At 46.1% G+C, this 12,533-nt stretch overlaps 1 protein-coding gene across 3 annotated transcripts in view; it reads right to left on the bottom strand.

The window, feature by feature from the left end:
- Positions 1 to 12,533, bottom strand: part of si:dkey-151g10.3 (serine/threonine-protein kinase WNK2) — a 75,805-nt gene that overhangs the window by 16,837 nt on the left and 46,435 nt on the right. For all 3 annotated transcript variants that reach the window (XM_055930999.1, XM_055930998.1, XM_055931000.1), the window contains exons 11-16: positions 8,680 to 12,366; positions 8,194 to 8,237; positions 7,709 to 7,847; positions 7,445 to 7,561; positions 7,091 to 7,192; positions 397 to 445 (exon numbers count right to left, since the gene is read on the bottom strand). In XM_055930999.1, coding sequence (XP_055786974.1) covers positions 397 to 445; positions 7,091 to 7,192; positions 7,445 to 7,561; positions 7,709 to 7,847; positions 8,194 to 8,237; positions 8,680 to 12,366 — 4,138 coding nt within the window. The remainder of the gene's footprint in view (positions 1 to 396; positions 446 to 7,090; positions 7,193 to 7,444; positions 7,562 to 7,708; positions 7,848 to 8,193; positions 8,238 to 8,679; positions 12,367 to 12,533) is intronic.

Here is a 12,533-nt window from a genome sequence, read left to right as displayed (position 1 = left end):
GCAGGGACAAAGGGATTTGTAACAAGTGGCTTCGGGACAAGTCTCTGAATGTCCTTGAGTGGCCTAGCCAAAGCCCGGACTTGAACCCGATCGAACCTCTCTGGAGAGACCTGAAAATAACTGTGCAGCCAACCTGACAGAGCTTGAGTGTCATACCCAAGAAGACTTGAGGCTTTAATCACTGCCAAAGGGGCTTCAACAAAGTACTGAGTAATGAATGCTATGTAAATGTGATATTTCCGGGGGTTTTTTCATTAGCAAAAATGTCTAAAAACTTTAATACATTTTAGAATAAGGCTGTAATGTAACAAAATGTAGAACAAGTCAAGGGGCCTAAAAACTTTCCCAATGCACTGTAGTTGCCATTTTGGACAAAGCCAGGGAGGGGTAACTCACTTGTTGTGCCTGTTGGAGAGCTCACATGCAGCTGTTCCATAGATCCAGTCTGGACAGACAACAGGAAAACACAGAACAGACGATGTTAACATACATACAGGCTGAATGACATTGTAATCAATCCAATTAGCTATGGTTGCTCCATTACATTAGCTATGGTAATGGCCTCTGTATGTTCTCCATACACCATTACATTAGCTATGGTAAGGGCCTCTGTATGTTCACCATACACCATTACATTAGCTATGGTAAGGGCCTCTGTATGTTCACCATACACCATTACATTAGCTATGGTAAGGGCCTCTGTATGTTCACCATACACCATTACATTAGCTATGGTAAGGGCCTCTGTATGTTCACCATACACCATTACATTAGCTATGGTAAGGGCCTCTGTATGTTCACCATACACCATTACATTAGCTATGGTAAGGGCCTCTGTATGTTCACCATACACCATTACATTAGCTATGGTAAGGGCCTCTGTATGTTCACCATACACCATTACATTAGCTCTCTGAAGGTTCAGTGTTCACCATAACATAGGACATGGCTACTGACATATTGTTTCCATAACGATAAAATAAAATGACCAGACAGACAGTACTTTACATGGACCTGTTTTCAAGGCACCATAATATGGAGATCAGGACATGCTTTATCCCTGGCTGTACACTGTAAGATTGCACTGTAAGATTAAGAGTAGAAAGGAGCCAAACAGACATTACATAAGGATCTCGGAGCTGCGTCCCAAAAAGCATCCTATTCCCTTTATATTGTACTACTTTTGACCATTTAGGGCAGGGGTTCTCAAACTTTTAGGGGCCCAGGACCCCTTTTGTGATAGCAAATTCTTCAGGGACCCCCTCATAATCAGAACACAACTCGAGTGAGATTAAAAAATGTAATTAAATAAAAAAAATACAATAAGTTTTACTATAACTTCTGCATGGCTGGATGAACCAAGTCTTAGGCCCAGGGAATTAACATTTTAAAATCCAGCCTCTTGGCATCGGAGAGAAAAATGTGCTGTTTTGAAACTAATTTCCTGCAATTCTACACATTTTGTCATTGGGCAGAGGGATTTGTTGTTGTTGTTGCAGCTGTAGAGCTAATATTATGCAATTCTACACCTTTTTCCATGAGGCAGAGAAACTTTTCAGTTTTAAAACTTAACCTCTACTATTACAGTGAAAAATACCATGCCATTGTTTGAGGAGAGTGCACAACAACAAAACATTTTTATCACGGCAACTGGTTTGATACATACACCTCTGAAGGTAAATAATATACTTACATTCAGTAATCTTGCTCTGATTTGTCATCCTGAGGATCCTAGAGATAAAAGGTAGCATAGTTTTGTTTGATAAAATCTATTTTTATATTCAAATGTAGGAACTGCGTTCTACAGTTTGAACCCCTGTCGTCTCTGGCCCCACATTCACCCCGCCCGGCCATCTAAATGTGTGAAGCTAATTATCCACCATGTATGACATTCCTGGGAGTGTGTAAACTTACAAAAATGCTATGGTAATAAAAAATATGTATGTTCTCTATAGTTATGTACTTGAAAACGTATCAATTGACCAATTCGACTCATTTGGAATAACTCCTGGCAGACTTGATACAAAATATAGTGTAGTAATGTAATGCTTCACTGAATCAGTCTGAAACTTTGCACACACCCTGCTGCCATCTGGTGGCCCAAATCTAAATTGCGCCTAAACTCCTATCTGATTATACGGCCTTTCTCTTGCATTTCAAAGACGATGGGACCATAAAAAATAGACAACGCACGTTTTCTTGTTTGTATTATCTTTTACCAGATCTAATGTGTTATATTCTCCTACATTAATTTCACATTTCCACAAACTTCAAAGTGTTTGCTTTCAAATGTTATCAAGAATATGCATATCCTTGCTTCAGGTCCTGAGCTACAGGCAATTCGATTTTTGTATGTCATTTTAGGCGAAAATTGAAAAATAAGGTACGATCCCTTAAATTACAGTGTATTTATGTAAAAAGTTCTAAAATCTTTTTGAGTTAGAAAATGCATAATTGGTGCAAAACTGGAGTGGAAACCAGTATCCCTGTGAGCCTCCCAGGCCCATGATGTTACTCAGGGTTAAGAACATACATTGTAGATGAATAATATTCCATTGTATTGTATTACAACATCTACTTTGTGCATGACACAAGTAATTTTTCCAACAATTGTTTACAGACAGATTATTTTACTTACAATTCACTGTATCATAATTCCAGTGGGTCGGAAGTTTACATACACTAAGTTGACTGTGCCTTTAAACAGCTTGGAAAATTCCAGATTTAGACGCTTCTGATAAGCTAATTGACATCATTTGAGTCAATTGGAGGTGTACCTGTGGATGTATTTCAAGGCCTTCAAACTCAGTGCCTCTTTGCTTGACATCATGGGGAATTCAAAAGAAGTCAGCCAAGACCTCAGAAAAATAATTGTAGACCTCCATAAGTCTGGTTCATCCTTGGGAGCAATTTCCAAACGCCTGAAGGTACCACGTTCATCTGTACAAACAATAGTACGCAAGTATAAACACCATGGAACCCAACAGCCATCATACCGCTCGGTAAGGAGACTCACATTCTGTCTCCTAGAGATGAACGTACTTTGGTGCAAAAAGTGCTTGTCAATTCCAGAACAACAGCAAAGGACCTTGTGAAGATGCTGGAGGAAACAGGTACAAAAGTATCTATATCCACAGTAAAATGAGTTCTATATCGACATAACCTGAAAGGCCGCTCAGCAAGGAAGAAGCCACTGCTCCAAAACCGCCATAAAAAGCCAGACTATGGTTTGCAACTGCACATGGGGACAAAGATCGTACTTTTTGGAGTAATGTCCTCTGGTCTGATGAAACAAAAATAGAACTGTTGGGCCATAATGACCATCGTTATGTTTGGTAGAAAAAGGGGGAGGCTTGCAAGCCAAAGAACACCGTCCCAACCGTGAAGCACGGGAGTGGCAGCATCATGTTGTGGGGGTGCTTTGCTGCAGGAGGGACTGGTGCACTTCACAAAATGGATGGCATCATGAGGAAAGGAAAATTATGTGGCTCTATTGAAGCAACATCTCAAGACATCAGTCAGGAAGTTAAAGCTTGGTCGCAAATGGGTCTTCCAAATGGACAATGATCCCAAGCATACTTCCAAAGTTGTGGCAAAATGGCTTAAGGAAAACAAAGTCAAGGTATTGGAGTGGCCATCACAAAGCTCTGACCTCAATCCCATTGACAATTTGTGGGCAGAACTGAAAAAGCATGTGCGAGCAAGGAGGCCTACAAACCTGACTCAGTTACACCAGCTCTGTCAGTAGGAACGGGCCAAAATTCATCCAACTTATTGTGGGAAGCTTGTGGAAGGCTACCCAAAACATTTGACCCAAGTTAAACAATTTAGGCAATGCTACCAAATACTAATTGAGTGTATGTAAACTTCTGACCCACTGGGAATGTGATGAAAGAAATAGAAGCTGAAATAAATCATTCTCTCTCTACTATTATTCTGACATTTCACATTCTTAAAATAAAGTGGTGATCCTAACTGACCTAAGACAGGGAATTTTTACTAGGATTAAATGTCAGGAATTGGGAAAAACTGAGTTTAAATGTATTTGGCTAAGGTCTATGTAAACTTCCGAATTTAACTGTATGTAGGTATGTATGTATGTATGTATGTAGGTATGTATGTATGTATGTATGTATGTATGTATGTATGTATGTATGTATGTATGTATGTATGTATGTATGTATGTATGTATGTATGTATGTATGTATGTATGTATGTATGTATATATATACACTGCTCAAAAAAATAAAGGGAACACTTAAACAACACAATGTAACTCCAAGTCAATCACACTTCTGTGAAATCAAACTGTCCACTTAGGAAGCAACACTGATTGACAATAAATTTCACATGCTGTTGTGCAAATAAAATAGACAAAAGGTGGAAATTATAGGCAATTAGCAAGACACCCCCCAAAACAGGAGTGATTCTGCAGGTGGTGACCACAGACCACTTCTCAGTTCCTATGCTTCCTGGCTGATGTTTTGGTCACTTTTGAATGCTGGCGGTGCTCTCACTCTAGTGGTAGCATGAGACGGAGTCTACAACCCACACAAGAGGCTCAGGTAGTGCAGTTCATCCAGGATGGCACATCAATGCGAACTGTGGCAAAAAGGTTTGCTGTGTCTGTCAGCGTAGTGTCCAGAGCATGCAGGCGCTACCAGGAGACAGGCCAGTACATCAGGAGACGTGGAGGAGGCCGTAGGAGGGCAACAACCCAGCAGCAGGACCGCTACCTCTGCCTTAGTGCAAGGAGGTGCACTGCCAGAGCCCTGCAAAATGACCTCCAGCAGGCCACAAATGTGCATGTGTCAGCATATGGTCTCACAAGGGGTCTGAGGATCTCATCTCGGTACCTAATGGCAGTCAGGCTACCTCTGGCGAGCACATGGAGGGCTGTGCGGCCCCACAAAGAAATGCCACCCCACACCATGACTGACCCATCGGCAAACCGGTCATGCTGGAGGATGTTGCAGGCAGCAGAACGTTCTCCACGGCGTCTCCAGACTCTGTCACGTCTGTCACATGTGCTCATGTGCTCAGTGTGAACCTGCTTTCATCTGTGAAGAGCACAGGGCGCCAGTGGCGAATTTGCCAATCTTGGTGTTCTCTAGCAAATGCCAAACGTCCTGCACGGTGTTGGGCTGTAAGCACAACCCCCACCTGTGGACGTCGGGCCCTCATACCACCCTCATGGAGTCTGTTTCTGACCGTTTGAGCAGACACATGCACATTTGTGGCCTGCTGGAGGTCATTTTGCAGGGCTCTGGCAGTGCACCTCCTTGCACTAAGGCGAAGGTAGCGGTCCTGCTGCTGGGTTGTTGCCCTCCTACGGCCTCCTCCACGTCTCCTGATGTACTGGCCTGTCTCCTGGTAGCGCCTGCATGCTCTGGACACTACGCTGACAGACACAGCAAACCTTTTTGCCACAGTTCGCATTGATGTGCCATCCTGGATGAACTGCACTACCTGAGCCACTTGTGTGGGTTTTAGACTCCGTCTCATGCTACCACTAGAGTGAGAGCACCGCCAGTATTCAAAAGTGACCAAAACATCAGCCAGGAAGCATAGGAACTGAGAAGTGGTCTGTGGTCACCACCTGCAGAATCACTCCTGTTTTGGGGGGTGTCTTGCTAATTGCCTATAATTTCCACCTTTTGTCTATTCCATTTGCACAACAGCATGTGAAATTTATTGTCAATCAGTGTTGCTTCCTAAGTGGACAGTTTGATTTCACAGAAGTGTGATTGACTTGGAGTTACATTGTGTTGTTTAAGTGTTCCCTTTATTTTTTTGAGCAGTGTATATATATATATATATATATATATACACACACACTACATGGCCTAAAGTATGAGTACAACCTTTCAAATTAGTGGATATGGCCATTTCAGCCACACCCGTTGCTGACGGGTGTGTAAAATCGAGCACACAGTCATCCAATCACCATAGGCAAACACTAGCAGTAGAAAGGCCCGTACGTGGCACCGTCATAGGATACCACCTTTCTAACAAGTCAGTTCGTCAAATTTCTGTCCTGCTAGAGCTGCCTCGGTCAGCTGTAAATGCGGTTATTGTGAAGTGGAAACGTCTAGGAGCAACAACGGCTCAGCCGAGAAGTGATAGGCTTGTACTGGACTGCAGAGTGCTGAAGCGTGTAAAAATCGTCTGTCCTTGGTTGCAACACTCACTACCAAATTCCAAACTGAATCTGGACGCAAACGTCAGCACAATAACTGTTCGTCGGGAGCTTCATGAAATGGGCTTCCATGGCCGATCACCATGCGCATGCCAAGCATTGGCTGGAGTGGTGGAAAGCTCGCCGCCATTGGACTCTGGAGCAGTGAAAACGTGTTCTCTGGCGTAATGAATCCCGGTTCACCATCTGGCAGTCTGACAGACAAATCTGGGTTTGGCGGATGCCAGGAGGACGCTACCTGCCCCAATGCATAGTGCCAACTGTAAAGTTTGGTGGAGGAGGAATAATGTTCTGGGGCTGTTTTTCAAGATTTGGGCTAGGGCCCTTAGTTCCAGTGAAGGGAAATCTTAATGCTACAGCATATAATGACATTCTAGACAATTCTGTGCTTCCAACTTTGTGGCAAAAGTGCACAAAGCAAGGTCCATACAGAAATGGTTTGTCGAGATCAGTGTGGATGAACTTGACTGGGCTGCAAAGAGCCCTGAGCTCAACCTCACTGAACACCTTTGGGATGAATTGGAACGCCAACTGTGAGCCAGTCCTAATCGCCAAACATCAGTGCCCGACCTCACTAATGCTCATGGCTGAATGGAAGCAAGTCCCCGCAGTAATGTTCCAACATATAGTGGAAAGCTTTCCCAGAAGAGTGGAGGCTGTTATAGCAGCAAAGGGAGGGACCAACTCCATATTAATGCCCATGATTTTGGAATGAGATGTTCGACGAGCATACTTTTGGTCATGTAGTGTATTTATCTGGACGTGGACCCCCTGCAGTACCTCCACAGCACCCACTTTGAGAACCCAGCAGACCCCACTCTGAGAACCCCTGATGTAGGGAATAGGTATTATGGTGCCATTTGGGACATAACCAATGTTTTCAAACCAGACCTGTTGATGTGCGAGGAGAATTTCCTGAGCTCTCTTGACAATGGACCTCAGCTCTTCCACAAATGTATCTTTCTCTGACTCAAGGACAAAATCCTCCTCCACCTACACAAGACATTACAGATACACAAATTGATACACAATATATATATTTTTAAAACCAAACTCAATGGACCAAACACAGGCTGCATGGCAAACTGGGTGTTAGTCCAAATGAGAATGCTTGCCGCAAAAACCATCATCCCATCCAATATAGAATACTCATATATTCATATCTAATATATCAAAACAGGTAGAAGTTTGCAGTGCAATAATCCCATGCAATGTCCATGTAGAACTGCCTGTTGGTCTAGTCACCATGTAATCTGCGATGTCTTCAGGTGCGTCTCCCTCAGTGTCGAACTTAAAGGTGACCATCTTGTTGCTGTGGGTTTCCAGCTGACACTCCACCATGTTGTCCCCAGAGCTGGACACCTACAGAGCACAGGAAGAGAAACCATGTGGTTCTGTTCAATGTCTTGGACATGACAACTTCTTAGACTTGACAACTTCTTGGACATGACAATTTATTGTAAACCTTTTACATCCTGAGTGGGATTCATATTATTTGGGATACTATACCTGGATCATACTCAGTTGAAATGCATGTGATCCTTTTTCTGCCCCCCGATAGGACAATCTCCTCTGAGACTTCACCCTCTCTAGTTTTCCATTGGCTAACAACATCTGTAGATCCCCATCCCCATTGGCTGGAACAGCACTGTGAGAGAGGTGTCAGACAAGCAAGAGTCATGCACAACACGTGAACATTGATGGTCAAATAAATAGTACTCCATGTACAGTAGTGGGCATAGCCTTTTCTAACATGGAGGGCTTGACATTCAAAACAAAAAACAAACGAACAATGACAACCGGTTCCTAGCCCTTCCCCTTGGTCCTAACCTTTGGATGTTTGCAGATCGGAAGGTTCTGGAAAGGTTTAGTGGTGTAGCTTCCACCATATCACTTCAAACTTATTGATCTGCAAACATTGACCTGATAGGGCCGGGGGCAAGAGCAAGGAAGTAAATTGGGGCCGACGTTGAGAGTAGTGATATGACACATACCCTGAAGAGGAGTGTCTCTCTGTGCCAGACTGGTTTGGACTCTCCTGTAGAGCCACATAAATACAGACAGACCAACGCACATACAAATACATACCGACATACAGAAAATAGCAAAAACCCACAAAGAAAAAATACATACCAAACCATTAGTTGACTGATACAAATAAAATTGAACAACTGAAATAGGAAATTGAACAAATATGAACCTATTTTAATGTAAGTTAAAGGAAAAAACACTGGATCTGGTTGATGTAGTACTGGTTAGTTTAAATCAGAACAAATACCATAAAAACGTACTTAGCGTAACTGAGTAAAAGGTACGCTAATTTTCTTCAAAACGAAACAAAAATAATGTGTTTTATTGTGATTCAAAAAGGGTGTGACCCTACTGTATACACCCTTCTAGAACCGGCTGGATATTGGATGAAGATAGTGGTAGTAGTGGAACAGTATACAGTAGTGGTAGAGTGGCATGCACTTCTGTACCTGAGCAATGCCCAGCAGAGCAGGGTCACAGTCTTGGAGCGAGGTTGAGGTGGGGTGCAGCAGCGAGGGGGCGTTAGAGTCAAGGGGCTGGGCAGTGGCGGCAACAGCCGGGGGAGAGGTCGGGCCCGAGGGGGCATCAGCCAGGCCAGACAGGGTTAGTTGGCTCTCTGGTGGGGTGGGCTGAGTCTCTGGGCCAGGGGTAGCAGGATGGAGGGGTGGCAGGGAGGCAGGGTGGGGGTGAGATGTATGAGAATGACTGGGGGGCATCTGTGGAAGAGGGAGGGAAGTAGCCTGGGAAGGATTCAGAGGGGGCTGTTGCTCGGTGGTGGAGTCCGCCAATGCAGCCTCAGCGATCTGGGTCTGGGTGTGTGCCTGAGCTTGCATGGCCATCTGGGTGTGTGTGTGGGTGGGTAGCAGCTGTGTCAGCTGAGCTTGGTGCTGGGGGGATGGTGGCGGACCTCCTGCTCCTGCTACTATCTGACTGTACAAGGGTAGGGCTCTAGTCTGAGTCCAGAGCTGGGGCACGTTACTTGGGGATGCTGTCTGTGCTGGGTTAACAGTAGGCTGCTGAGGCAACAGATGTGGGGGGATCTGAGGAAGCTGATAAGCCGGTTGACTTGGGTCGGGAATTGAGACTTGCTGATGCTGAGACTGCAGAGCCTGCTGAATTGGGGCTGGGGTTGTCTGAGCCTGAAGCTGCTGTGGCTGTTTCTGTTGTACGACTTGTGGAACCTGTTGGACCAGCTGTTGCTGTTGGTATTGCTCCATGGGAATGGGTTGAGGCAGCATAGATTTAGACTGGGCCTGAGGTATGGGTTGGTTTAACGGCTGCACCACAGCTGGGCTTCCTGTTACTTGCAGCTGCTGCTGTTGTGGCTGTGGGACAGGCTGTACCTGCTGGCCTTGGTTATACACTTGCCCAGTCTGTTGTTGTATGTGTTGAGGCGAAGCAGAGACCAAGGTGGTAGGGTCTATGCCTGTGGAGGCAGGGGCCGCCATGACAGTTCCAACACCAACAGATCCAGGAGACAGCATCATCTGCTTGTACTGCACCATGGACTGCTGTTGCTCCAACAGTACCTGCTGCTGCTGTTGTTGGGTAACTTGTTGTGTGATGTCCTGATGTTGTTGTTGCAGGACTGGCTGTATGGCTTGCTGTTGGGTGGGCTGAGGTGCAGTGACATACTGCGGTGCCAGTAGTACAGCTGGAGCATGGGGGCGGTGTAGAGGCTGCGCTAGACCTGGGAGCGGAACACTGGGCTGCACTGGAGACTCGTGCTGGGGTTGGGCTTGGATCTGGCTGTGCATGGGGGTTATTGAGACTGGAGGTTGGGGTTGGACCAGAGCTGGACTCTGCCTCATAGGAGGCATCATCTGAGTCTCAACAACTGCTGGAATCGGAGTCTGATTCAGAACTTGGGTTGGATGCAGATTCTGGGGAGTCTTCTGGATGAGAGACTGTACTGGAGCCTGGGCCTGTATTTGAGCTGAAGTCTGATGGATAGCCTGTACTATAGGAGCCTGGGACTTTATAGGGATCGGAGGACTTGGTGCCTGGATCGGGGCCACCACGTGAGGTGGAATCTGGACCTCGATCATCTGGGGCTGGGCTTTGAGTGGAGGCTGGGGCCGGGCCTGGAGTACTGGGACTGGGAAATGGCCCGGGCTCTGAGGGTGAGCTTCATTCTGAGCTTGAATCTGGGCCAGGACTTGGGCATGGGCTTGCACTACAGCCAGTGGAGCCTGGCTGGGAATCTGTGGCTGAATGGCTACAGGTTTGGCTCCCTGACCCTGGGCTTGGGCAGCTATCTGAACTTGGACCTGCACGGCCTGTATAACCTCTGCTGCTGGTAGGGTTGGGGCTACAAGGGGGATCTGAGGCGGAGGTTCAACGACAGAGCTCTGATGGCCCTGCTGTTGTTGCTGGACAACATACGCTTGTTGTTGTTGCTCCAGTAATACAGCTTGTTGTTGCTGTTGTATCAGCGATACTTGCTGTTGTTCTGTCACTTGCTGCTGCGTTAGGCTAGCGTGATTAGTTGGAAACATAGCAGTGTTTTGCTGTTGTTGTTGTTGTTGCAACAAACACACATCAATTTGTTGCTGTTGAATCAAAGCTTGCAACTGCTCACATTGTTGCTGAATCAAAGTGGTCTCTTGTTTCTCGCTTTGTTGTAATTGAATATTGGCGATTTGCTGCTGCGATTGCCCAGTCTCTTGCTGTTGTTGAATCTGTTGCTGCTGCTGTTGTAGCAAAGCCTGTTGGTGCAGTCTCTCTGCTTGTTGTTGTTGTAGCAACGCCTGCTGTTGCCGCTGTTGCTCGATCTGTTGTTGTAACAAAGCTTGCTGCTGTTGTAGCTCCAGCTGCTGCTGCAGTTGTGCCTGTTGTTGCTGTTGCTCCAATTGCTGCTGCTGTAAAACTGCTCGTTGCTGCTGAAGCTGTTGCTGTTGTAGCAGGGCTTGCTGTTGTTCCAACTGTTGCTGTAGCACAGCTTGCTGTGAGTCGATTGGATGACTGACCACCGCCTGTTGTTGTAGTTGGGTCGGTTGTTGCAGCACAGCTTGCTGTTGTTGATGCAGTGATTGCTGCTGTTGTAGATCCATTTCCGGTTGTTGTTGGATCTGGCTCGCTTGGTGAGCCTCCAGTTGTTGTTGCTGCTGTAGGAGCACTTGCTGCTGCTCGAACTGCTGCTGTTGTAACAGCGCTTGCTGTTGCTCCAGCTGTTGCTGCTGTAGTTGCGCCTGTTGTTGCTGTTGCTTTAAGGCTTGCTGTTGCTGCTGCTCTTGTTGCTGCTGCTGTAACATCGCTTGCTGCTGCTGTTGCTCAAATATTTGCTGTTGTAACAGCGCTTGCTGTTGCTCCAGTTGGTGCTGTTGTAGTCGTGCCTGTTGTTGCTTCTGTAGCAACGCCTGTTGCTGCTGTTGCTCAAGCTGCTGTTGTATGTACACTTGCTGTTGTTGTTCTAGTAACATCGCTTGTTGTTGTTGCTGATGTTCAATCTGGTGCTGCTGGTGTAGTAACAATGTTTGCTGCTGTTGCAGTTGTTGCTGCTGTTGTAGGTCGTTTAGCGGTGGTTGCACATAGGCTTGGGTTTGATCCACTTGTTGCTGCTGTTGGTCCATTGATTGTTGTTGTGGTAGTAAGGCCTGCTGCTGAGGATGCTGCTGCTGCTGAACCAAAGCATGCTGCACATACACTTGCTGCTGAAGCTCAGTAGTTTGCTGCTGTTGGATTGCTATAGTCTGCTGCTGTTGTTCTATATGTTGCTGTATCAGTACCGCCTTCTGGGGAATTACATTGGCCTGTTGTTGTTGGTGTAGTTGTTGCTGCTGAAGCAGGGTGGTTTGTTGAGCCTCCATTTGCTGCTGCTGTGGCTCCATCAGTACCTGCTGTTGTTGAACAATGGTCTGCTGTTGGGTAATCATGAAAGGCTGTGCTTGCTGGGTTAAAGGCTGGGGTGTCATCTGGATGTCAGAGGCCTGCATGATGTTAGGGGTGACATTGGCCTGGGTCTGTTGTGGGAGAGGGACCATGGCCTCCATGCCACCAACTCCCACTAGTCCTGTTGGGTCTCCCACTGAAATGGGAGCTGGAAGAATGTTAAGCTGTGCTTGGGGCGAGACTGGGGTTGCGCAGGACTGGGAAGGGGCCATTGGCGCGATCTGTGATCCATCTGAATGGTATGACTGAGATGGTGTGAAGATAACCATCATGGGGTGACAGGGACATGGTCAGATGGAGTTATGGTGAGAGGGCAGGTAGGGGGAGATTGAGGTAAAGAGAGGAGGTAAGAGTAAGCATTGGATAAAGGGTAGGCATTAATTATCAAAGGACTGCACACATTCTATAGAGG

The sequence above is a fragment of the Salvelinus fontinalis genome, chromosome 8 (genome assembly GCF_029448725.1).
Source record: "Salvelinus fontinalis isolate EN_2023a chromosome 8, ASM2944872v1, whole genome shotgun sequence".
NCBI lineage: Eukaryota > Metazoa > Chordata > Actinopteri > Salmoniformes > Salmonidae > Salvelinus > Salvelinus fontinalis.
Note: the sequence above shows the minus strand (reverse complement) of the source record. Positions and strands in the feature narration are given on the sequence as shown.